General features: G+C 46.4%; 3 protein-coding genes and 1 long non-coding RNA gene across 14 annotated transcripts in view; 2 read left to right on the top strand and 2 right to left on the bottom strand.

The window, feature by feature from the left end:
- The window catches only part of PPP2R5D (protein phosphatase 2 regulatory subunit B'delta), a 52,934-nt gene extending 45,858 nt beyond the window's left edge, over positions 1-7,076 (top strand). The window contains exons 14-16 of one of the 3 annotated variants that reach the window (XR_014523551.1): positions 64-136; positions 2,975-3,692; positions 3,836-4,169. Coding sequence is in view for 2 of the 3 variants with exons in the window: in XM_083494442.1 (XP_083350568.1) it covers positions 64-136; positions 2,975-3,091; positions 6,147-6,284 (328 nt within the window). In the remaining variant the exon portion in view is untranslated. Of the gene's footprint in view, positions 1-63; positions 137-2,974; positions 3,693-3,835; positions 4,170-6,146 lie in introns of those variants that run through there. The other 2 variants (XM_083494442.1, XM_083494443.1) reach the window with 2 other exon arrangements.
- LOC310703027 lies at positions 1,031-2,968 on the bottom strand. Its single transcript, XR_014523905.1, has 2 exons — positions 2,233-2,968; positions 1,031-1,437 (listed from the first exon to the last, which is right to left on the bottom strand). It is a non-coding gene; the product is annotated as an uncharacterized lncRNA (long non-coding RNA).
- Positions 7,077-10,499: 3,423 nt separating the features above from the next.
- Positions 10,500-16,876, bottom strand: MEA1 (male-enhanced antigen 1). Of its 3 annotated transcripts, none has more exons than XM_083494913.1 (5): positions 16,852-16,876; positions 14,757-14,795; positions 13,340-13,619; positions 13,121-13,217; positions 10,500-11,195 (listed from the first exon to the last, which is right to left on the bottom strand). In XM_083494913.1, exons 3-5 carry the CDS (start codon positions 13,607-13,609, stop codon positions 11,032-11,034), a joined length of 531 nt encoding a protein of 176 aa, XP_083351039.1. In that variant the 5' UTR covers positions 13,610-13,619; positions 14,757-14,795; positions 16,852-16,876; the 3' UTR covers positions 10,500-11,031. The 3 variants fall into 3 exon arrangements, with proteins under 3 accessions (XP_083351039.1, XP_083351038.1, XP_083351037.1); XM_083494912.1 differs by lacking the exon at positions 16,852-16,876 and adding an exon at positions 15,315-15,599; XM_083494911.1 differs by lacking the exon at positions 16,852-16,876 and adding an exon at positions 15,321-15,591.
- KLHDC3 (kelch domain containing 3) overlaps positions 16,782-25,071 on the top strand; it is a 45,315-nt gene continuing 37,025 nt past the window's right edge. Inside the window, exons 1-2 of one of the 7 annotated variants that reach the window (XM_083494687.1) lie at positions 16,797-16,926; positions 18,947-19,048. The gene's annotated coding sequence lies outside the window, so the exon portion shown is untranslated. Of the gene's footprint in view, positions 16,927-17,180; positions 17,358-17,440; positions 17,498-18,946; positions 19,049-24,804; positions 24,852-25,071 lie in introns of those variants that run through there. The other 6 variants (XM_083494686.1, XM_083494688.1, XM_083494690.1 and 3 more) reach the window with 6 other exon arrangements.

The following is a 25,071-nucleotide window of genomic DNA, read 5'->3' as shown; positions in this document are numbered from 1 at the left end:
AGGTTAAATGTCTAAATAAAAAAAATAACACCCACCCTACAATAAATTCCTTTTCGTCTTCAGAGGGCGATTCAGGTTGAAGGAACGAGAAGAAATGTGGCACAAGATTGAGGAGCTGGCCCGCCAAAATCCTCAGGTAATAGTTGTTAGCAACAGAGGAAAGATGTTTCGGTAGTGTACTTTCTTAGGTTACCAAACCACAAACTTGTTACCTTAACAATAAACTCTATGTGTTTGCTCCAGTGAATAAGCATTGAACTATGCCTAGGACAGGGAACCTGTGCCCCTCCAGATGTTGTTGCACATGCCGACGGAAATTGGAGCCCAGCAAAATCTGAAGGGAGCACCAGGTTGGCTGTCCCTGCACTAGGACCCGTGGTTTCAAATTCCTGCATGGCCCTGGTCGAGTTGCTGTTGGCTTCAGTTCCTTGTCTGTAAAATGGCAATTCTTGTCAGATGCAGAAGATAAGAGATTATAAATAACAAGACCAATGGTTCCTTTGTTGAGCACGGTAGATATGTCTCCACGAGGTATTTGCTAAAACACACAGTTTAATTCTCTCTCACTTCCTGGCAAAGTAACATCCAGGTATTTAATCAGCTCCTGTCACCTCTGTTTGCTCATTTCAAATATGGTTACTAAATGCCTGCTTCATAGCTTGGTAAGTTGTTTTGATATCTCTAGAACAAACATGGGACCTTATACTGAGCCAGCTCTCATCCAGCTCAGTATTGTCTAGGCCAGGGGTAGTCAACCTTTTTATACCTACCGCCCACCAATGCATCTTTCTTGATGGTAAAATTTCCTTACCTGCCCACCAGTTCTCGATGGAAGGAGGATTCAGCTTGTGCTGTAGAAACCCCTACCACCCACCTAGAATCCTGAAATGCCCTCTAGTGGGCGGTAGGGACCAGGTTGACAACCCTGGTCTAGGCTGACTGGAAGTAGCTCTCCAGAGTTTCAGGCCAAGAGCATTTTGCACCCCTACTTGCAAAGGCGAGTAATTCAACCTGGGACCATTGCTCTATTTAGCATTTATATGCTGCCTTTTAGGGCACAGCCCCCACAGATGCAATTGATGCCCATTTTGAATACTAAACATAAGATTCCAGAAACATAAGGAAGCACCAAATCTTGGGAATCAGTGGTGTAAAAGCACTTTGTTACAGAAAGGCAGACGAGTCACGTTTGAAGGATGATGCCGAAAGGAGTCTTCAGTAGTTCTACAGTAGTGGAGTTCCACAACTGTGAGGCCACCACCAAGAAGGCCCTTTCCCTTTTGCTCACCAGCCCAGTTGACTGTTCTTGTGAGGATTCCGTGACGGCCTCTGCCGTTGATCTTAGCAAACAAGCAGGATCTTTTATTACGTAAACGACCTTTGCACGGAAAACTTGTCCGCCGCCCCCAAGCTACGGCCCTTCCCTGGAGCAGTGACCTTTGGAAACAGAAGTGGTTAGCATCAAGAAAACATAATTAGGGAACAGCACAGCCTGCAGGTACGCTTCTGTGCCCTTTTGCATGTTACTCAGCGGAAGCTCCTTATATCTCGATACTAGAGTAACATAAAAGTGGGCTCTTTCTTCTCACAATCAGTGAAGCCAGGCTAGGAAATACTCTGTTGCAGGGCCCTGGGGGAACCGGTGGCCCTCCAGATATTGTGGGACTCCCCACTCTCGTCATCCTTGTACGTTGTTGGCTGGGGCTGATGGGATCTGGAGTCTCGCCAGATCTGGAGGGGTCACAGGTTCCTGGCTCCTGCTTTATATAAGCCATCTGTGTCAGAAGGAGTGTGATTTAGGAAAGATTCAAAGTGCTCAATGCTCATCTGTGTGCTACTCAGTTTTAAAGCCCTGCGGTTTTAAAAAGCGCGACACTTTACAAATCAGGTCGGGAAGCCAAATTTATACGTTCTGCCTTAGGGAGGAATTCGGTGTCACACATTCCCTCAGAACAAGCATTTCAGCTTCCAGATGAAACAAACCTCCCCTCCTCCAGATGGACTCTTCTTGGGGTCTTGTCAACCCCCCACCAAGCCAGTTGGGGGGGGGGAGGGAAAAGGCCTGTTGCACAAGCACAAGTCCTTGTGAGGGCTTCTGCTGGCAGGACTTTGTAGTGGAATCCACCCATTTTCCCCTCCAACTCCCATTTTTAATGAAATTTGAATATGAAATTTTAAATGAAGGATTATTTTATAATACTGCTCTTGTAGGAACATAGGGTGCTGTCTAACACTGAATCATGGCATTGGTCTGATCCCCATAGCGGAAGGGCTCTCCATCGCCCAGTGGTTAGAGCATCTGCTTTGCATGCAGCAGGTCCTGGGTTCAAGTCCTCTGCATTGCCAGGAATCTCTTGCTTGAAACTCTGGAGAGCTGCACCCAGTCTGTGCAGGCAGTACGGAGCTGGCTCAGTAGAATGCATTTTGTTCCCTTGCATCTAGGATCTGTAGTAAATCCTCAGTATTAATTCCAGTAGGGCCTCATGCACCTCTGCACTTCCCCCCTTTAAGCCAAAGCTTCCTGAAGATAGGAACAACAACAACAAATAATAATAATAATAATAATGGTTGGCAACTCTTACCTTAATGTAAAGTGGCTGTGGTGATGTTAAAAACTAGAGTTTCTGCCACTTTGGAGTCGTTTAGACCTTTCAGTACCTTGGACATGCTGAATTTTATAATCCACTCTTAATTGGAGTTTGTGACACCAATGCCATTTTGACAAAACAAAATTCAGAAAAGGGGGAGAAATCCCGCATGGAAGCTGCAGGGAACCGGGAGAAAAGTTTTAACCTTTTCTAATCCCTTGTGCCATTTTCACAAGAAGGGAGAGCGTGAGCTGCAAAGGGTTTTTTTTTTCCTCCAGTGCTTTATCACACTTAACCTACATATATATGTGTTTAAACATTCGGCGTTTCAGTACTTGAGTTGCTGAGCTTGCGTTCCCATTTTTCTATGTGCTGTGTTCTTGCAGTACCCCATGTATTGCGCCCCCCCACCCTTGCCTCCTGTTTATTGCATGGAGACGGAGACCCCCACTGCAGAGGACATACAGCTACTGAAGAAAACGATGGAAACAGAGGCTGTGCAGGTGACTCATCTCTCTATCCTCCAGTGGGTCAGGAGTCCTTTTCTGTAATGTGAAAAGCAGAAGGGGTTCTTGGTGGCCAGCGGAACTCCTCGCCAGCAAGCAGCCTCTTCTCCCTAATAAGAGACCTCACCCCCCACCTCCAGAGGCAGGCTGTAGGCCTTCAGGCTACCTCCCGCTCTTTCTCCGTGAGAGAGGGCAGTGGAGGGGAGGCTGGGCGGGGACTTCATTCCTGGCTCTCAGTTGTCTTGGGCTCATTTAGATTGGAGGGCCTTTGCACACTGCAGCTTGCGGCAGCTGGGACTTGCATGACGTCAAACCCATCGCAGAGTCTTGTGGCACCTTAAAGACTTAACAGATTTGTGGTGGGAGGTCTGTGGCAATTGCTGAGCTAACACCTTGTAAGGAGCCAGGGTGCCAGTCCCAAGAAACAGTCATGGTTTCCTTGCCAGAGGTTCCTATCTCTGCAGTTGACACCAGTCTGCTAAACGCTGTGCTTGTTTAATATAGATTTAAACACTTAATTGTCACGGACTGGATTTTTTGGGGGGTCTCATTTCGATCCCACCATGCCAGTTTCCCCAACACATACCTTCCAACTAACGTATCTGAAGAAGTGTGCATGCACACGAAAGCTCATACCAAGAACTAACTTAGTTGGTCTTTAAGGTGCTACTGGAAGGAATTTTTTTATTTTGACTATGGCAGACCAACACGGCTACCTATCTACTACTACTTCCAACTAAGGTTTCGCTTTATGCAGCTGACGAAGTGAGCATGAGTAAAGCTTGTGCCGTCGCAAGTCTGTTAAGGTCCCACAAGACTCGATTGCTTTTGCTACAAGAGACCCAACACGGCTGCCTCCCTGGAAATGTTTGCATGGTGTTAGTTCACAAAGGATCCGACCATTTCTTCATTAAACCACCGCTGAAGTGCAAGCCAAACCTTGCGTTTCTCAGCAAGCGGCTGTCCCATGCCCTCAGAACTGTCTGCCATGCAAGTGTTATTTCCTGCTCACGCCCCCCTCCCCAAAGCCCCGCTAGTGTGTATTTTGCTTGTTTCCAGTGTCCTTTCTGAAAGAGAAAGAAAGAAAGAAAGAAAGAAAGAAAGAAAGAAAGAAAGAAAGAACTGAACAGTTGCAGAAAACCAAACGGACTTGCTTAGTTGTTTTTGCATGAATTGACAAACTCAGTGGAGCAGAGGGGAAGACAGGAAGGGAGCAGCTAAACCATCCTTTGGCATGCTGTGTTGGCCAAGTCACATGCTTTCTGTTTCAGCCAGAATAATCATCCCTCCTCACGGTGTCACACCTTGAAATATGTGGGATAGTGGTGCCTACACAAAATCACAGGGCACTGCAGATCAGCCATGGCCATGTGGTCAGGGCCGCCATGATTGGGCGTCCACCAGGATCCTCCCATTAGTGATTGCTGCTTCCCTCCTGGCATACTTGCTCTGCGCCTGAAGATTGCCAGTTCCCCGGTACTCCTCGCCCCAGCCACATCAGCCTCGTTCCCCCAGCTCCCATTCTGCTTACCTTTGCTCCCCGTGCAAATTCCCACACGGAAGCATTGGGAAGAGCTTGCACATCTGTGCTCCTTTGGGACACTACAGAAGCCCCATCCATTGCCAGCCCAACATGCCCACCCCACCCCTGCCAACCCTGTGGCTGTTAGAAGGGAATGCAACCGGGCAGAAAGTACAGCTCAATATGCAGAGCTGCGTTATGATGGCAAATGCCAGGCACAGAGTCCCGTTTTGTCCAAGTAAACATGCTTACAATCAGGTTAAATGCCTTTGCTCATACGTTAGCGAGTGGGAGCACTGGATTGCTTATTTTCAAGCCTTCGTCTTCCCACTTTGTGAGACAGGCCTATTAAGTAGAAAAGATAAAGAAACAGCATGCTGTAGTTCTACCTGATGAAGAAATCTCAGATTCACCAGTTAGCCTTTATGCTTGCTTCTCGGCCTCTGTGTGTGTCTCCCATCTGCAAAATAGGATGTCTTCTAGACTGTCTTCTCCATGCTGAATTCTGTTTATGATTTGCCCGCTCTCCCTCTCTCTCCGTTGACCTGTAGCCTGTGGCTTGACTCGCTTTCTTAACTTGCCAGCTTTGTGTGCAGTTTCGTTAGTTCCTCCTTCCTGACTGTGGCACTGCTGCTGTCTGCGGTGTGTGAGCTTGACATCATGCATTGCTGGAATTGCTTGGTGGGTGATGCTTTGCAAGAAAGCGCAAAGGCTGCATAGCACCGCTTGGGGAACCCTTTTCAGCCAGAGTGCCACATTCCCTTCTGGGCAGCCTTCTGGCGCCCACACGCCATCGTTGGGCGGGGCTAGAGGCAAAACTGGGCGGAGCAGTGAACGCAAATTTCACCTTCGTACAGCAGGCTAGTTTCCTCACCCGATCATATACCCACCTCTGTCCTCGCGTCTTCCAGGCAAAAACACTTAAGAGTAGGGGTCAAAGCAGGGCTGGTGAGAGGTGCAGCTTGAAGAGAGCCCCATGGGCATAGCTGTCAACTTTCAGATTTGAAAATAAGAGATCAGCAGCCTCACCTGTCCCGGGGACAGTCTGCGGGATAGCTAACAATCCGGGATAGCAGCGGGAAACGGCGCTGAAATAAGGGAATTTCCTGCAAAAAAAGGGAAGGTTGACAGCTATGCCCATGGGTCACATAGAAAGGCCTCGAAACTTAGTCAAACAGGCATTTTTGCGCTGGTTTTCTTTTCTTTGTCCATTATTTATTTCAGGCTAGGCCCGGAAGGTGCTTCAGTAGGCAGCATCAAGAGGGCACACAAACCCTAGGGCTGACTCCATGGCTAGGGTCAGCTTGGCACTGACCTCCAATAAACTCTACAAAGTAGGCAGGCCTTTGCCAACATGTCACTCTCCAGCTGGCTGGGGCTGATGGAAGTTGTAGTCCAAATGGGCCAGAGGTTGCCCGGTTGGCAAAGATGGTAGTAGACCCAGCCCCCAGAGAGGAGGGCCAGGCCAGGAGGAGTTGCACCGCTCCCAGAAGCAGCCTCTGCTAACTTCTTGCGGGATCTTGTGCCTAGATGCTGAAAGACATAAAGAAGGAGAAGGTTTTGCTGCGTCGGAAATCGGAGCTTCCCCAGGACGTCTACACCATAAAGGCCCTGGAAGCGCACAAGAGAGCGGAAGAATTCCTCACCTCGAGCCAGGAGGCGCTCTGACGGGCTAGGGAGCCCCTGGAGGGAACACAGAAATGCACTTTGTTCTAATGTATAACTAGGGAATGAACATGGTGAGCTGTGCCTGTCCTCCGCTCCATTCTCATTCTTTCAGGTTAGATTTGATTTTACATTGTACCTCATATCCCCCACGACACTGTCACTTCCTCCTGCTTTCTCCTCTTTACAAAGCTGTTTTTTGTGTGCACGTGTGAAAGGGAGCCTAGCCCCATCCATGAGGGGGTCATTCCACACAAGGGTCATCCCTGCTCCTCCTCCTGTTTCCCCCCTCCCCCCCAATCAATCTACTACAGTCCCAGGACCAAAGCATCGAGAATTCAGCCGCAAACTTCCAGCAGCCTTAGCCCAAGCTGGCGCCCTGCAGATGTTGTGGACCACAAATCCCATCAGGTAGTCCAGAACATCTGGAAGGCACCAGATGGTCAAAGGCTGGTGCTACAGTAATAATTCACTACAGCCCCCTAGCAATTGTTTATACCCCCCCTTTTTTATCTACACCCACACAATGATATGGTCTGAAGAACGCAACGTATTATGTGAAACTGGCAGAGCTGCTCGCTTCAGTCTGCTTCCTAGGGATCAAGGCAGGCTTGTTCCTTGGAGACCAAGCTAGATTTAGGAACATAGTTTTGCTCCCCCCCACCCCGGAATAAATGGCTAATTAGAGAGTACCGATTTGATCTGATCTATATGAATAAGGGTCGCTGGCTTTTTTGTTGGGTTCTGTGCAAGGATGTAATCAGTGTGTGTGTGTGTGTGTGTGTGTGTGTGTGTGTGTGTGTCAGTGTAAGAAAGAGATCATGAATGCAAATGGAGTCCGAGTCAGGGAAATTTACAATTTGTTCTATTTGCACTCCTCCCCCCCCCCCCAATTGCAGCACAATGGCAGCCTTACATAGTTCTAGGTCTGGCCTGTGCTTTTTGCTGCTCGATCATTTGGATTGTCCGTCCCAAATACAGACTAGTGATTGATCTACACATTTACCGCACAAGAGCCTCCCTTACGAACTGGTTGGCTTTTCTCTCTGCAGTTTCAGCTAGAACTGGAGCGAGATTTGACGCTTTCCAGCAGATTCTCCCAGTGGCGTAGCGTGGGTTGTCAGCACCCGGGGCAAGGCAAGTAATTTGTGCCCCCTAATCCGTGGATTTGCACCCCCTAACCCTAACCCCCAGATGTTGCGCCCGGTGCGGCCGGCCCCCCCCTGCACCCCCCACGCTACGCCACTGGATTCTCCTACTTGCACCAACCTCCCTTTCTCCACTGTTGGGTTTCTAAGCTTGGGAGAACGCTGGACGAATTACTTCCTGACTTAAGTTCACAGTACACAAACAGCTTTTAAAGCATTTTTCATATTGGGAACAAGGGCGGGAGGGGACTTAACTGCACAAGCCAGGAAACACCTGTTGCTGTTTTCTTAATAGGGATCAGCACTTCATTTGCTGGGGGGGACGGGGACTAAGCCTCAGTGTGCTCAAGTTCATTTCAGCCGTTCTAGTTCCATGGGCCTCATCTTGGAAAGTCTCGGAGCAAGAGATAGCAAAGGCTCATTTTAGGGTGGTAGCCAGAGAGGATTACCCCATTTCCCGTAAGCTATAGGTTTTAGCTTGTGAGCCACTGACTCAAATCTCCTGCTCAGTGCAAGCAATCCAGAGCTATAGTGTGCTAGAGGTGGCCACCCAACATCCCCTTGTGGAGTTCCTGTAAGTTACAGCCTTCCATGCCTTTAGGTAATTGGTTCCAAAATATACCCTCCTGTACTTTAAGGCCATAAGAGCTACTCTTGCCCTCCCCTCTAGGGGCAGAAAAGGACAAATGGTTGCCTTCTTTGTGATAGCTTTTCAGGTATTTCAAGCGCTAGCATGTCCACCTTCAGTCTTCTCTTCTGCAGGTGTAACATCCCCTGTTACTTTAATGTATCCCTATGAGACTTGTTTTCTATAGTTGACCATGTTTGTTGGCCTCCGCTAAATCCAGTGGTCTATATCAGGGGTTCCATGGGCCACTGGTGGTCCAGGAAATGTGTTTGAAGAACAGATACAATTTGAATTCCATAGAATTCTATACAATTCAAATTGTAGTACAGTATGAGAAATAAAAGAAGCAATAAAAACACAAGTTAAAACCATACAGCATCAAGCACAGCACGTTACAACAGGCAGAGAAAAACCATTAAGTGGTCTCCCTCAAAGTTGGGGCACCCAGAACTGGACGCATTACTCCAGATGTGGACTGACTAGTTAGAGTAAAATGGAACTATTACTTCTCATCTAGCCTATATTTAACCAGTTCACCAACAAAAATGTTAAAAAGACTTTGCCAAATGCTTAGCTGTAATAAATTACATCCAGAGCATTCCCACACTCCAAGCTAACGACCTGATCAAAAAAGTCTGAGATTCTTGACAAATCCATTATGACTTCAACTAATTGCTATCAAAACTGTATATATACATAATTTGTTCTAGTCTCATAGTCAGACTGACCAGTCTATGATTTCCTATATATTTTTTTTTGCAAAGTGGAGCAACAGTTGCTTGTCTCCAGTCCTGTGATGCCTCACAACCATTCTCCAGGGTTTTTCCAATTAGTGCTTCTGCAAGTAAACTAGTGACTTCCTTTAGTACTCTACGATGTGATCTATATGCCCTGAAGCCTTGAACTCATTTGAGGTAGCTAGGTAGTTTCCTGACCAACTCCTTATTAAACTTGAATTAGCTTCATATGCTGCCATTGTTTACAGATTGCTGATTGAATTTCAGAATCATGCAAGGTCACAAAAGGGGAGGACCCTCATTCCTAATCAATTCCGCGTCAACCTCCTGTTTTATGAATTCTGACTTGCACTTCCCCACCTCAGATTCTAGGTTCCAGTCTTCTACAATTAATTTAAAGCTGTAAGTCCAAGTACACTCACTCAGAAGTAAATCCCATTGAAAGCAGTGAGGCAACTGTGGGGGGGGGGCGGGAGGTTGCGACTGCAAGCCCCTTTCTCCAGTCTACATCACACTTTAAATCTTCATACGCTGTATTGCATTATCTACACACCTACTTCACTTCTGTTGTGTTTCTCCCTATTTCTTCTGTACCTAGATTAATTTTGTTCCAAGTTCCCTAAAACCCAATTTCATAGATCTGCCTGCATCTCACTGAAGGTACCCACTTCCCTGTACTGGTAACTGATCTGCACCGTTGCTTTTCTGAATTTGCCAGTTAGTTTGGAAAGGAAGGTGAGGCACAGGCTATTAGTACTCTGACATCCAGCCCATCAATCAATCATAGCTCCTCCACTGTCTGCTGCCAAAATATATTCAATACCCATTGAAGATGCTCTGGCTGACTGGTGAACAGTTTCTCTGAACACTAAAGCCCTTCTTTGAGTGAGACCTGCTTAAACCTCTTGCCATGTGCCAACTGAAGCAGCAAGAGGGAAGCAGAAAACCATGACACAAAAGGGAAGGGGGGGAGTTTTGATTAAATATATTTGCCTGTCTTTTCAGTGGTAGAATTGAATAGGAACCAGAATGAACTGAGTAGCCACTGGGCTTCAAGTGTAGCTGCTGGAGGGACGATATTGACTTGGAACTCTTCTAAAGCAAAGTACAATTCAGTCAATTTGTGCCCCCCACCCCCACCCAAGGCTGGGCTCTGCAGACGAGAACTATAGGGCACATTCCCCCACCTAGTCCCATATGCAACACAGCCCTTCTCTGCCTGCTGGAGTTTTGCAATGGTGGAGCAGGGCTGCAATTGAGCATCATGTGCTGTATGACTTAGATGTAAATATAGCCTCTGTCTAATCTTTGTTTGGGGTCAGGGAACTTGTGTTTGGTACCTAACATTAAAGTTTAGTTTGCTGCCAATTCATTCCAGTGTCCTATGTATCTTCACGGGGATGGGAGAAGCTGTGTGAGAAAGGGGGCGAAAGAACTAACGCCTCCAGCCAAAACGAGCACCTCAAGCACACGGCTTCAGGTCACTATTCACTTTAATCCAGCTCTACTTCAAAAAAAACAAAAACATTCCCTTGTGTTTCTCCCACTTTGCTTGTATATTTTCCCTACTTTTTACATGGACAGGGTTGGAGCTGCCTCTTTCACTACTTACATAGCCCCTTCTCAAAGGGAGGGGGGGGCGCAAGCAAAACCTAAGTGATGCATTCACTCTCTGGACACAAGTATTAAGCCGCTTTACAGTTCATTATGTACATATGGTGTACTTTATTTTCAGTAGAGTATTACATAGTATGACAGTGTTGGATTTTGTACAGATGTCCCTGTATGTACAGAACTAAATAAAATGGATCTCTTGAAAAGATGACACGCTGGACTCCACCTCATGGCCATGTTTAGCTCTTTAGCCCGTGTGTCACTTGGAAAAGGGGGGTGGGGGGCTGGAGGGGGAGAGAGTAAACAGCAGGGCTAGAATCATGCATGTCGAAGGGCGATTTCATGAGATGGTCGTTTCTCCTAGAGGCTTCTCCCTCCCCAAGCATAGGAAAACAGCCTGATATCACTAGTACCACCACTCAAGTAGCTATGACTGGGCGTTACAAAAACAAAAAAACCCCTTATGAATTAGGCCATATTTTCAATGCGACAAGGTGAACACAGAGTTTCAATGCTGGTGAAAGATAAATATCTAACCCAAGCAGTTCAGAGACAATGGTTTAAAGTGCAGCACTTCTGTGTAGCTCTTTCGGCTAGAGGCAAGGATGCAGAAGAGCCGGCCTTCACTTCCATTCTGGCTTGGGGCTGCTCTGACTCTGGCGGGCTTGCAGGGTTCGCTGCACCATATCCTGCCACTGGTCATCCGAGATTTCGTTGGCCCACGCAGGGATTCCAAGCGTGGGGAGCTTGATTCCGGCCATAGTCCTTTTCACCAGCTCCACATGTTCTAGAGTCAAAGACAGCCGAGGGATGAGAGGGGCGGCACAAAAGGAAACCAGCCGCCAACACCACACACCCAAGACTCAACACAATTCCTTTCCAAGGATTTCCATATTCATGCAGTACTCAGTCTGTGAATAGATAAAGGGCAGCTCATCCAAGGTAGCAAGCAACCCAGGATGAAGGCTCAGGTTTACTTGGGGGAGGGGGAGGGAGGGATGCATTTATGGGCCCATGGTAAGCTTGAACTAGGGACTGGATAGCCAAAAACGATTGCTGCCCCACAAATCTTGTGAACAAGAGAGACCACCATAGCAATTAGCCAACCCACAAACAGAGTTACCAGGCAAAACTGTGCAGCCAATAAGACAGTAGTACATAGCTGTCAACTTTTCCCTTTTCTTGCGAGGAATCCTATTCGGAATAAGGGAATTTCCCTTTAAAAAAGGGAAGCGTTGACAGCTATGCACTAGTATCAGACAAGTGCTAAAACTGAATGGCAAGAATGGAGAGAGAAATGCCATGAAAGCTAGAGGACACTGTGTGTTTGGACTTGAGCAAGGAGAAGCCAAATTTAGACCCAATAGCCTTGTAAAGTAGACTAGGTTGAGAGGGTAGTTATGTGTGGCATTTATATAGCACTTAATCATAAAAAGAGGTCATGAACACAGGTGAAATAACCCCTCTGCTACCTTGCACTTTATGTGGGCTACATGATGCTATTTTTAGGTGGATTTGTAGCTGGTTGTCTGACCAAGGCCAGAGGGTGCTCACCAATGGTTCCTTGTCCTCCTGGAAAAAAGGGGTAAGTGGTGTGCTGCAAGGTTCTGTCCAGGGCCTGGTGTTGTTCAACATCTTTATAAATGACTTTGATGAAGGAATAGAGGAGAAGCTCATCAAAGCTGTACATGACACCAAACTGAGAAGAGCATGTAATGCCTCAGAAGACAGAATCGGGATTCAAGAGGATCTTAACTGATTGGCGAACAGGACCAAAAATCATGAAAAACAGTTCAATAGGAACTAGCAAAATGAATTTCAGTATGGATGTATGTAAGGTTCTACACTTAGGAATAATCAGATGTGCAAATACAGGATCAGCGGCACCTGGCTTGACACAGCAGTGCATGTGAAAAGGATCTAGGGGTCCTAGTAGATCACAAGCTTACTGTGAGTCAACAGCGTGATGCAGCAGCAAAAAAAAAAAGCTAACACTATTCTAGGCTGCATCAACAGAAGTATAGTGTCCAGATCAAGGGAAGTAACAGGACCACTCTATTGTGTGTGCCTTGGTCAGATCCCACTTGGGAGTACTGTCTCCAGTTCTGGGCACCAGAGTTTAAGAAGGAGTTAAGGGTTGGGTATGCTTAGCCTGGAAACGCGAAGACTGAGACGTGATACAGTAGCCATCTTCAGATATCTGAAGGGCTGTCACACAGAGGAGGGAGCATGCTTGTTTTCTGCTGTTCTAGAAGGTAGGACCTGAGCCAATGGATTCAAGGTACAAGAAGATTCCAACTATACAGAAATAACTTCAAGACTGTAAGAGCTGTTCAACAGTGGAACCAACTTCCTTGGCAGGTGGTGGACTCTTTCAATGGAAGTTTTTAAGCGGAGGTCAGATGGCCATCTGTCAGGGATTCTTTCTTTGTGATTCCTGCATTGCAGGGGGTTAGACTAGAAGACCTTTGGGCTCCTTTCCAACTCTACAATTCTATGTAGGAATGGCAGGATAGAAATGTGATTTAGAAGTTATGGAACAGGTTAGGGACCTAGAGAATATAACATACTAGATAATCACAAGCTTTAAAAAAGGCAGAATGGAAAAAAATAATGTGGCAGGACTTACAGACATCCTAGTTCTAAGGCTGGCAATTCTCTCTGGAGACTCTAAAGACTAAAATAAATAAAGCTCCTTCAATATTCTGTTACCTGGATCCATAGGGATAGAGCTGCGAGAGTTTTGAGCTGCAGATCCCTCCTCCTCATCGCTGTCCACAGGTGGGTCAGGCAGATGCAGTCTCATTGCCTGCATGCAGTGCATAAAGCCATTACAAGCATTAAGCACAGCACAAAGGCATGCGCATGCAAGAATCTGTGGCCCCACCTTGAGGAACCCCAGGACACATACTTGAAACAAAACTGTGCTACCTGAAGTCGCTCATTGATATCAGGCTCTGGCTCTGTGCTGGGTTCTGTTTCTTCAGCTGCTGCTAGTCCCTGATCTGGATCTTGATTCAGTGGCTGGTACAAGTAGCCATTACTACCATCTTCCTCCTCCTCTTCAGGTTCTTCACTGCTCCACTCCCCAGCAGGTTCAGGGGTTCCATCAGGTGTCTCTTGCAGCCCCAGCTCTTCGTGCTCATTTGGACAGATCCTCTCTGGACCCATTATCTGTGTAACCACTGGCTCCAAGGCCATGCACTAGGATCTGAAGGGAAAACATGGGACTTAAATCTCCACAACAATACTATTGTTTAAAGTTGTATATTTGTCTGAGAAAGAAGCATATCCTACAAAGAAATTGCAGGAAGGTAAGAGAAATAAGCACTCGTAAGGCAGAACAGACCTACCTAAGAAAGTCCATTATAGTCAACTTTAGAGCCATCATCACATTTCACATTACATACTATACACTAAAGCAGGCATAGGCAAACTTGGCCCTCCAGATGTTTTTGGCCTACAACTCCCATGATCCCTAGCTAGCAGAACCGGTGATCAGGGATGATGGGACTAGTAGGCACAAAACTTCTGGAGGGCCGAGTTTGCCTATGCCTGCACTAAAGCATTATGCCACAGAATCATAGAGTTGGGACCCTGAGGATCATCTAGTCCAGCCCCACTGCAATGCAGCTGTCCGATATGGAGCTTGAACCTGCAACCTTGGTGTTATCAGCACCACGCTCTAACCAGCTGAGCTATGTAATGTGATGGGTTTCAGGCTGCCTTTCAGGGAACACCCGGATTCTACGGAAACTTATCAGTAGCTTCCCAGAAATACAACTTTAACATCACTGCTTTAGTTTTCCCTGCAATACACAGCAAAGTGTTGAGTGTTTTTATGTGGCTCAATTCTAGTTTGTCCAGTTACGGCAAAGCTCAATAGCCATGGCCAATGTCAAACCTGCATATGTCACTGTTTCCTAAGCCAGAAATGGAAAACCAGCAGCCCTCCAGATGTTGGCACTCCCACTCATATCAGCCCCAGCCAGCATGACCAATGGTCAGAAATTATGGAAGTTGGTAGTTCAACAACACTGGGAGGGCTGTGGATTTCCCATCCTTCCCCTAAACAAGGAAACTTCTTCAGCGTAAATTAGCTCCCGAGTCCTATATCCCATTTGCCTCTCACCCACATCAGTTGAGGGCCAGGTTTCTTTAGAGGTAGCTATTCAGTATCTCATATTGCCTTCTATGGGACAAATTAATAAGCTGTGATGTGGGTTAGGAAACAAAGAGTTAGGTTTAGGCCTGCTCCATTATCTTCTATATAACCCAGTGACTGCCACTCCCATAGAAGAGACTTTAAGAAAGCACTTTAAGACAATGCAGTTTAGACCAAACTCACCTAGAACCCGTAACAGCGATTCAGTTCTCCAAAGTATTTCTAAAATAATAATAATACAATAACTTACAATTACTGTATTAAAACAAGTGTTCTATTACGTCAAGCTTAGACACATGCAATATAAAAGCATGGTGATTAATCACAGAATCAGCAACAATCCTGGCTCCCCCTTCCCTTTGAGGTGGAGTCATGGCTCTGACTCGCACCTCCGTAAAGTTACTTGCCTTCAAGATGCTTTTGCTGCTACAGAGTAACATGGCTACCCCTCTGGAAAATAAACAAACTAGCCTTAGGCAGCCGAGGTTCAGGCTCTCCCCTACCCACCCCACTGGGAGGATGGACGAAAACGTGTCTTAGAAGGGTTTCTATATGCGCCCGTCGTTATGGACCTTTCAAAACGCCCTATAAATGCTGATCCTTGTTGTCCTCGCCCCCACCACAAAGACCTCCATTTCCAACACTGTCTGCTCTCGCCGTTTCGCCTATTGCCCTCCATCGCTGCCTGACGCCCAGCAAACCACAGCCGCGCCCGCCACCCAGAGCAACAAGACCCCCTGCCTTCACCCAGAAGGGAGTTCCGCCTTCCCGATCGGAGGCCGATCCCAGCCGCTCAGCCTCCGGAAAGGACAAGGCGCGCAGGACCACTGGGAATGACGTCATAGCCGTGCGCGGCGGGCGGAGCCGTAACTATGGCAACCTGCTCCCCATCTTGGGCGAGGTATACAGGTCTACCCCACCAGCCCTCGCCTCTCCGTTGGCCCCTGGCAGTTCTGAAGTCGACAAGCGGCTGTGTTTGATAGGGTCACAAAGCACGTTGGAAGGACTGGCCAATAGCTGCCGCCTTGCGCTTCGGGAAAGCATAAGGCTCGTGCAACAAAAGGCACTCGCTGGGAATCGGGATTGCGGGGCCGGGTCTCAAGTTACGGTGATGGGCACCCCAAATGCATATAAGTTAGCAGTTCGGTAAAACCTTATGTCCAAACCACTTCTTCGTCACCAGGCCAGCTTTTATCCTTTTTATCACCACGCGGAGGCTTTTTGTTGCTGCTGCTGGTGGTGGCGGCAAAAAAGAAAGATGTTTCTCTTTTGCACCGTGGAGAATTACGGAAATGCCTTTCCAGCAGCGCATGCACGTGCACGAGAACTGCCCGACTTCCAGCAACCTCTGGGGCTCTAGAAGTCAAATCTCTTTTGAGGTTAGAGGTTGTAGCTTAAAGCCGCTCCCACCCGCACGGACACCGCGGGCAAGGAATTTTGTGACATACCTTTTATTATTGCACTTCATGCAATGCAAGCTGGCTAGATTTTTTGGGTTGCAAGTCGCTCTGAGTTGCCTTGAGCAAGATAAAACGCCTAACAAATGCTAATAATAATAATAATAATAATAATAATAATAATAATAGAGCGAGGGACGGAGCTGCCGGTCATCCTCTGTGGGAGGGGTACAGGAACATTGTTCCTATTTTTATATGCGGAAATTTGAAGGTCAGGGTAGCAGATGTAAGGGGTATGTGTTCAGTGGCACTGCATACCATATAGGCATAAAGTCACCAAGTAGGGTTGCCACCTGTCCTTTATCATAAGGGATTGTTCCTTTCTTCAAGGAAAAATATGGGACTTCTCCCATATTTTGCTTGACCTGCCCCATATTTTGCCCGACCAAAGGTGGCAACCCGACCACCAAGTGCCCTACTATAGGATCCAGGTGAATTCCTACCTACTGGTGTTTATTGTGAGTTGTTTTGTTAAAATGTAATTCAATGTTGCCTGTATTTGAATTTTGCCTGTAAGACACGTTGGAAGGGTTTGTATCCTGAAAGACGGGGATATAAATACTTGAAATAAATAACTACAGTTACCCCCCCACAGAGCTACAATTCCCAGCACCTTTAACTACAGTTCCCAGGGTTCTTTTGGGGGACGGGGAGTGTGCGTTAAATGGTGCATACGCAGCCGTAGTTAAATCTTCTTTCTCTGCCAGTTCTCCCAGGTTCCTTTTCTCCCTCCGGGCTTATTTCTGCAGCCTGGCTTCTGCAGCACGCACCACCCACCTACCAACCAACCTAAGGCCATTCAGTCCAGAATCCAAAATTACCTGCACCCGCCGCGTGTGCACAGAATCGCTTTACTAAATCCGTATCAAGTGATCTGGACCCGTTATGTAAATAAGGTAACCTTCATCCAGCGCGAAGCTGTGGTGGAAAGAGCTACAGCGCCAAGGGGCTTCTTAAAAACCCATTTGCAGGCGTGGGTATGTGAAGACGCTGCCCGTCCCCACTTCGTGGCCATTTTTTTGAAACCGGCGTGCTGGGGTCCAGGGTGACGGGGTACAGAAGAACACTATATCTCGCTATATCTGCGGACCTTCCCAAGACTACATTTCCCAGACTCCCCTCGGTGGGCGTGGCGCGTCATCCTCAGCCGTTGTGCGCCGAAGCGGGGCCTGTGGGTGGGAGGGAGGAGGGAAGGAGCGGCTGAGGCGCCGGAGGAGAAAGCTCGGGGCTTGACCGGGCCGTTAACGAGCGCCGGGAGAGCGGGTTCGCGCGACCCTTCGGGGCCGCGGGCCGGCCCCGCGTCCCTCTCCTCGCCCGTGGGGGGCAGGTAATGCAGCTGAGGGGCCGGGGCGTGGAGGGAGCCCCTGTGGAGGAGGGCCGGGGGGCGGTTCTGCCGCGGGCGCGCGGCGTTGGCGGCGCTGACCGTTGGGGCGGCCGGGATCCGAGAGCCGGGATGCGTCTGTCAAGGTTGGGGGTGGGGCACGGGGGTGGTTACGAGGGACTCGTCGGTTATAGAGTCCCTGCAGGGAGAGAGAAAATACATAGAGACGCGGCTGAGGGGTGTGACAGGTTAGGCTCGCATTGTGAGCGCTGGGGAGCCCAGGGGCTTAAGAGGAGCTTGGTGCATTTGTTTATTCTGTCGGGGGTCAATGTGTCTGCCAGGGCCGACCCGAGTCGTTTTGCTGCCTGAGGCGGAGCGGCAGATTTCATACCCCGCCGCCCTGAACACATGCACGCACGCGCGCGCGCTTCTCCCCCCCCCCCCCCCGTGTCAAGAGTGCAAAGTCCTCAAGCCATGCCAAGTTGTTTTGGCGCATGAGGCAGAAGATCCTGCAAAAGGCCTGTCCTCCTTCCTCTGCACAGTCAAAATACGACAATAGTTTTTAAACGGTTTGCCGTTTGCTGCCCCTCCCCCTCAAAAAAAAAACATTGATCTGACCAAGGATGCCGTTTAACGCACCCTTAGGTAGTGCCAGTGTTCCTAAATAAATGCCTGTGGCAGTCTTAAAGCAGGGCAGCCCTCTCCTTCCCTGGACAGTGTGCAAGGTTGCATTTTGCAGTATTTTCTAGGCATGTGTTTCTTCTCCACTGGGGTGCTTGTTCTCTTTTGGGGAGATGGGTGGTTCTATAGTGTTCATTAGGATGGTATATGAGAAAAATCATATAATAAATGCCTGTTATCCCTAAAGTTTTATGGAGTTTGGTTTTCTGCTTTTTCCTTTCTTTGTTGGGGCATACTTCTGCGTTATTATTATTGTATAATGCAGCACCATCAGTGTACAGTGGTACCTCGGGTTAAGTACTGAATTCGTTCTGGAGGTCCGTTCTTAACCTGAAACTGTTCTTAACCTGAAGCACCACTTAAGCTAATGGGGCCTCCCGCTGCTGCCGCACCACCGCCACACGATTTCTGTTCTCATCCTGAAGCAAAGTTCTTAACCCGAGGTACTATTTCTGGGTTAGCAGAGTCTGTAACCTGAAGTGTATGTAACCTGATGTGTATGTAACCCGAGGTACCACTGTACATGGAACTGAGATGCATGGGCAAAATTGACAGTGTCCCCAATATAGAACAGTATAGAACAGATAATGGTTAAAACAAGAGAAAATGGGGCGTGGAAGGATGAATGTAGTAAAATGCTGTTGCTATACAGTACTTAGTTGGAAATAAAGGGATAAACCAAAGGCTTAATCTGGAATAATTCTGGCACCCTGGGTCAGTAGTCATCTATGGACACAGTGTTTTGACTGACTGGAACCTCTATTTTACCTATTGATATGTGCTGAAAATGGTTGTTTGTTTTTCTCTTTCTGCTACACTTAACACAACTCTTGGTACTTTTATATATTTAAGAAGCCCATTGTTTTCTTCTTTAGTCCCAAGAAACGCTGGAATAACTCTTAATTCTAATGTAGATTAGAACTCCCATCAACATTCTCAGAAGAATGGAGAAAATATTCCACCTGTCATGTCTAAAGCATCCAGATACATTGTACATTGAGCAGGACAAAATTCAGGTCAGCAAATCCTGGGGATGGCAACTAAAATTCAAGGGCCAGCATGTTACAGGTTTTCTTATTGTCTATATCCCTGGAAGCCACAGACTTGCTTAAACATGCATGTTCATTATTTGGTGACTGCAGCTTCAAGTATACATTGGATGTGTGAATTCACCACCACAGATACAGCCCCTCAAATAGGACTTTCATATCACATCAAAGCAACAGAATTGGTGCACACAGTGGCTTGTTATAAAGTTTAGAAAAACTAAGTGGTAAACAAGCATGTGTGAATCAATTCTGTTTGTTCCCAGTTGAGGCCAGATTACTTTTCAAATCTGCCAGATAAGCAAGATCCTGTTGTCTGGGTGTGATACTTTTTCTTATAATAGCTTATCCATAATAAACTCAAATTTTAGTCCTGCACGCAACTCAAAAACAATGGTTCCTGGGTCTTTTAAACCTGTTAATTCCTTTGTAAACAAGCCTCATGTGCCACATATGCACATAAAACTAGTCATCTACTACTCACCTTAGCTTTTCCTAGTTGCTTCTACTCCCAGTGCGACTTAGCATGGTGCATACTCATACTAACATGGATAAGTTATACCAATATGCTTATGCCCTTTTGGCTGATAGCTGAGAAGCACATACAGTGGTACCTCTGGTTGTGAATAGGATCCGTTCTGGAGGCCCGTTCGTAACATGAAAAGCCCACAACCTGAAGCGCCGCAGGTGCGCGGCACAATTTGACACTTATGCTCATGCGCAAGAGGCAAAATCTGGAAATAACCCTTTCCGGTACTTCCGGGTCACCGTGGGACGCAACCTGAAAAAACGTAACATGAAGCAAACGTAACATGAGGTATGACTGTACTCAAAATCACTTAGGCTGTGGTCCTAACCACAATTTGAAACAAGTTACTCAGTAACTTAGGAGAAAAAAGATATGAGATCAGGATTTTAGCATGTATTAGTTACACATCACATACTTTAACCACCCTGCCAAGCTCAATAACTTATTATTCGTACCCTGTCCATATGACTGAGTTGTCCCAGATGGGTGACATAATAATGCCCCAGATGGGTGGCATGCTAAAGCATCAAACATTAAAAACTTCCTTATACAGGGCTGCCTTCAGATGTCTTCTAAAAGTTGTATAGTTATTTATCTCCTTGACATCTGATGGGAGGGTGTTCCACAGGGCAGGCACTCCATAGAGTGGCTAAAGGCAGAGTGGGGGAGTACTTTGATCTTTTTTATGAAAAAGAGAATGTGCAACATTGAAGTAATAGTAGTAATTAAAGATTTTAATAACTATACCCAATTTAGCTCTTGAGTTCAGTAGCACCATTAAAACTCTTTCTGCACTGCAACTTAGAATTCACTTTAATTTCATGCTGTGTCAGTTTGCTGTATTTAGTTTGTTTCTATTTAGCGTAGATGTTGATTAAAGCACATTAGTATCTGGTTGTTCATACTTTGCAGCGCTACAGTGAATTTATGTGATGGGTTTTTGATGGAAGGAAAAAACCCCACCTTTTGACATTAACCACCAGAGTGCTTTAAGGAATCACATTTGAGTGCTGTAATTATAGGCAAATGAAAATAATGTATCCTTAATGACAAGCCAGACCCACATACTTTTGGAAAAGTTAGAAGTGTTCACATTTTCTTTTTTCCAAGTTAAAATTACCATACAAAGGATCCGTGATTTCACATTTAGAGCTTTGTTCAGAGCTTCTGTATTCTGTAGAAGTTGCAGCTGCTTCAGTCCAAATATGTAATAATGCAACTTTGATGGTAACCGAAACATTGACAATATTAGTGCTGTTTTTATTGAAGTGGGCATGCAGCTAGGTTTCAAATATTTTGTCTTTATATTTTGACTGCAGAACCATTCTGCTTCACTAAGAACGGCATCACTAATTTGGGTCTGTCATCATTTTGTCTATAGCTGGATTTTAAAATGGTTAGTTCTGGGTATTTAGGTTGACTTCACTTTTTGAGCAGTTGTCTAATCTCAGAAGGTGCAGCTGTGTGCCTTGTTTAAGCTAGAAGGCAAAGTGTTGGTTGCTTGCCCTTTCCAAGACCGTGCAAATTAAGTAGCTTTACAAGCTGCATATTCCCTCATTTAGGTTGTTTGGTAAGCCCTTATTTATTTATCCTGAAGTTGTTATTGCTGTCAGAATGGATTCTAAGGTGTCTTTCTCACTATTTTTCAAGCACTCTATAAAGTCACATGTTCCTGTATCACATGTTTGTTTTGATATGTCAGCTGTTGAGCATTCAGCCAAACAAGACTATTTTAATTTTCTACTTTTGTATAGATTATTATCTATTATCTGCATTAAAAGGTTTTGGGGATTCAGTATTGTACACTTGTTATGTGATAAATGCACACCTTTATTCTGCCCCTTGTCGACATGGTAGGCAGTCGCCCCTGCCAATCAGAATTTGTCACTTCTACATGTAACACAAATCAATGAACACACAGAGTTTCACACAGTACCTTAATAAAGTACAGTCATACCTCGAGTTGCGAACGCTGTGGATTGCACGTTTTCAGGTTATGGACCGTGCCGCACCCTGAAGTACCGGAACAGGTTACTTCCAGGTTTCGGTGCTCATGCATGCGCAGAAGCGCTAAATCACACTTTGCACATGTGCAGAAGCACAAATTGCATTGCATGTGCGCAGATGCGGCACTGCGGGTTGCGAACGTGCCTCCCGCATGGATCACGTTTGCAACCCAAGGTTCCACTGTATTTCTGATAATGTGCAGAGCGTTACATACTTTCCCTTGTGCTTATTATGATTCTACTTGGCAGGTTTACTGATTACATTCAGTCAGTTAGCTTTCTTGCCCATAAAGAGACCTTGTACATACCGTAAATAGCATGTTAGACTCTTGGCAGGATTGAAGCATATTGTAAGAATATTGATTTGTTAAATAATTTCTATGCTGTTCTGTCGTTTTTCATGTGTGCATATGCAGGAGTTAGCTGCAATAAAATGGAAGAAGAAATTTTTGGAAAGATGCAGACGGGGAACTGAATTTGTAAAACAAGCCCCTTAAGGAAATTGTTGTAGTTCTCTTTTGCATAAAGTTGGGTGAGAGCTACTTCTGAAATGTGTACAGTATAGGCAAATTGTGTGGACTGAAACTTAGAGTTGTATTTAGCTTAACACTAAGGAGAACATTCTCCTCCTTTCCCTGCACACTCCTTAAGTCTGTTTGGGGGGTCCCCCCCCAATCTTCCAGAGCAAATCTGGGGAAATCACAAATACCACCTACTAGCAGTGCCTGTTTTTTATCAGGATTCACCCTCAGTTAACTGGCAATCATCCAACCCATTGCGTGGCTATTCCCTCCCCCCCACAGGTGGAATAAATAAAGACAACGGACACAGCGATTTAGGTTTAATGGGCGAAATTGGCCACAACTTTATTGATTACAGGAAAGAAGGGTATTGGCTTTAGGCATTGGCCCCTAACCGACTATCCGGTCTAACCGGGAAGGGTTAAACACCAACAGGGGGAGCCACCCGAGATGCGTATCCCTAGGCGCTCCCCGAGGGGTTACCGCTCGGGGGCGCGCTTTAGGCCCTAGCCTCCGTAGGTTTCGGACGAGGCGTCGCCCCTCGGAGTCCTTTAACGAACTACCCTTCAAGCATTGGGGGAGGTGATGGCGTTCCTCCCCCCCAACCTCATCTGCATGACAATACCCCGGCCAATGCCTACCGCCAAAAACCAAGGGAGTTGTGACGATTTGCTACGAGGTAGGCGAAAAAACCAAGTGGCTCACAAAACCAGCCAATTAGCCAAATGGAAAAACTCCTACCAGGCCCCTTGCGGCGACCAGCCGAAGCCCATAGCAAGATCGGTGGCAAAACCTAAAGGGCGGGTGGGTGGGAAACCGTGTCGTCTCCCGGGCGAAAAGGGGTGAGCCAAGGGCTGCCCCGACCTTAAGTGGCCTTTCTAAGGCCCGCCCCTGCCGCCAGCCGATTGGCTGGCGCCAAGGGGATGTTAAATGGGGGAATCCCGGCGGCCTCCCGCGAGGCTGGCACCAGCCTCGCGAGGGCGAGTGTGGGTGGTGTCGTGATCCCGCAACCCCCCCTCCTCCTGACGATCGGAAGGGGCATTATCACCTCAAGGCATATTTTTCTAAGCTAGTTAGCTAGATAAAAATAAATTCATTACATTGTGATATAAAGGTTTTTAAGTCTCTGTGATAGTTAATGTGTTTGGGTTTCTTCCAGGATAACTAGAACAGAATTTCCATAGATAATTTTTCATGGAAACTCTCTTTAGAGCAGGAGTGAAGAACCTCTGGCCTTCCAGATGTTGCTAGATTCCACCTCCCACAATCTCTTACCATTGCCCATGGTGGCTGGGGCTAATTGTTGGAAGTCCAACAACAGCTGGAGGGCCACAGTCCACACACCCTCCCCGCATTAGAAAAGTCCAAAATACTCAGGCTTTGTTTCTTTGTCCACAACCTTCTATGCCTGGAGTCTGAACCTTTCCTGTGGCTCCCCCTTACTCAGGTTATTGCTTGAAGTCTATGCAACCCTATAACCTGGATGATTTTTTCTATGTTGCAAGACCTTGGTGGTAGCGATGGGGTGGGAGCAAGTTGAAAAGGTAAAGGGTGCATTGAGATTGAACAGGTGCTTCTGTCATTGGCAAACAAGAGCTGCCCTTCTGTTTGAATATAGCAGTTTCTTCTCTCTGCTGTTCAGATGACTAATGGTGTTTATGGAATTTCTGGCTTGCTTCATGACTTCTGTTTATAGCAAGTTTCTCCTGGAGACGTGCATCTAACACACATCCCTCTAAGATTCCCGGGATCTTTCCTTGAGGAATCGAATGACTGTCAAATTGGGTCTCTTGGGGTTTGGGGGATGGAATCTTGACATTGTGGTCTTCTGATTAGTAATTTAATAGGAGGGATCTATAAATCAGCATAATGTCATGGAGTGGGAGGTTAATCTCTGTAGTCTATGGAGAAGGCATCTTTTGTGTGTCTAAATGAGCTCTGTCACATCTCAACTGAAGTATCTAATACAGTAATTTACAATATAATACAAAAAAATTAAAATCCAGCCGTTGACATCAGAAGCCAATTAAAACTCACACCAGTAGTAAAAATAATAGCTAAGACTGCAAGGAACAGCAAAACCAAAATGATCTCCAAAGATCTGGAAGTATTGTTGCCTTCACCTGATGTCCAAATTTTGTACGTGCCAATAAAGTGGCACTGGAAGGAGAGCATTCCACACTTAGGGGTTTTCATTGGTAGTGCCCTATCTCTAGTAGTCACCTACCTCACTTTTAAAGTTGACACACAGATTCTGTCACAGGTCTTAATGAGTGAGCAGATCTGTGTAGGAGTAGACAGCCCTTTAGATAACTTGATGCCAAGCTGAATAGGTCAATATAGGTCAAATTCACTACAATACCTTGAATTGTACCTGGAAGCAAACTGGAAGCCGGTGAAGATATTTTTAAGCTGATGAGTTCTTCTGAATGGCCAATATTAGTCAGTAATCTGGCTGTTATATTCTGAAACAATTGAAATTTCAAAAAAATAATAATCAAGGACAACCACATGTATGACATACTGTATTGCAGCAATCAAGTCTGGATGTTAATCTGGAAATTTTGAAATTCTATAGTGTTTGCTTATCTCTGATGTCAGAATGGCAGTACAGCATAACGGAAGGAGGCCAAGGAAAAGAGAGAGAGAGGAAATCCAAGGTTCCAAGGCACCTGCGGGTGCTCAGCTGAGGAGGAGGATGAGCACTTGACTGGCAGGTGCTGCTTGAGATGGGAAGCTAGATTAAATTCATGAGGTGGAAAGAGGTTGGGACTGGGTAGACTTGGTGTGGGTGGTGTGTAAATGTAGCTTGCTGTAGAGGTTGGTTCCTTTTGATTTTAGGGTTTACTGTATCTTATTAAGTCAGCTTACATAAGTGATCAGATGTATGACCTTTTCTATGTCAGTCTTTTCACAGCTGGTATTCCTACTAATGGG

The sequence above is a fragment of the Podarcis liolepis genome (assembly GCF_965112155.1).
Source record: "Podarcis liolepis genome assembly, chromosome: 3".
In the NCBI taxonomy this organism is placed as follows: Eukaryota; Metazoa; Chordata; class Lepidosauria; order Squamata; family Lacertidae; genus Podarcis; species Podarcis liolepis.
Note: the sequence above shows the minus strand (reverse complement) of the source record. Positions and strands in the feature narration are given on the sequence as shown.

Bases quoted from the DNA above. Each gene is read 5' to 3' on its own strand.
- MEA1 (XM_083494913.1), bottom strand. From the start codon at position 13,609: ATGGCCTTGGAGCCAGTGGTTACACAGATAATGGGTCCAGAGAGGATC. The intron at 13,218-13,339 runs GTAGCACAGTTT...CACTGCATGCAG, and splicing joins ATATCAATGAGCGACTTCAG to GCAATGAGACTGCATCTGCC. The intron at 11,196-13,120 runs GTAACAGAATAT...CTTTGACTCTAG, and splicing joins CTCTATCCCTATGGATCCAG to AACATGTGGAGCTGGTGAAA.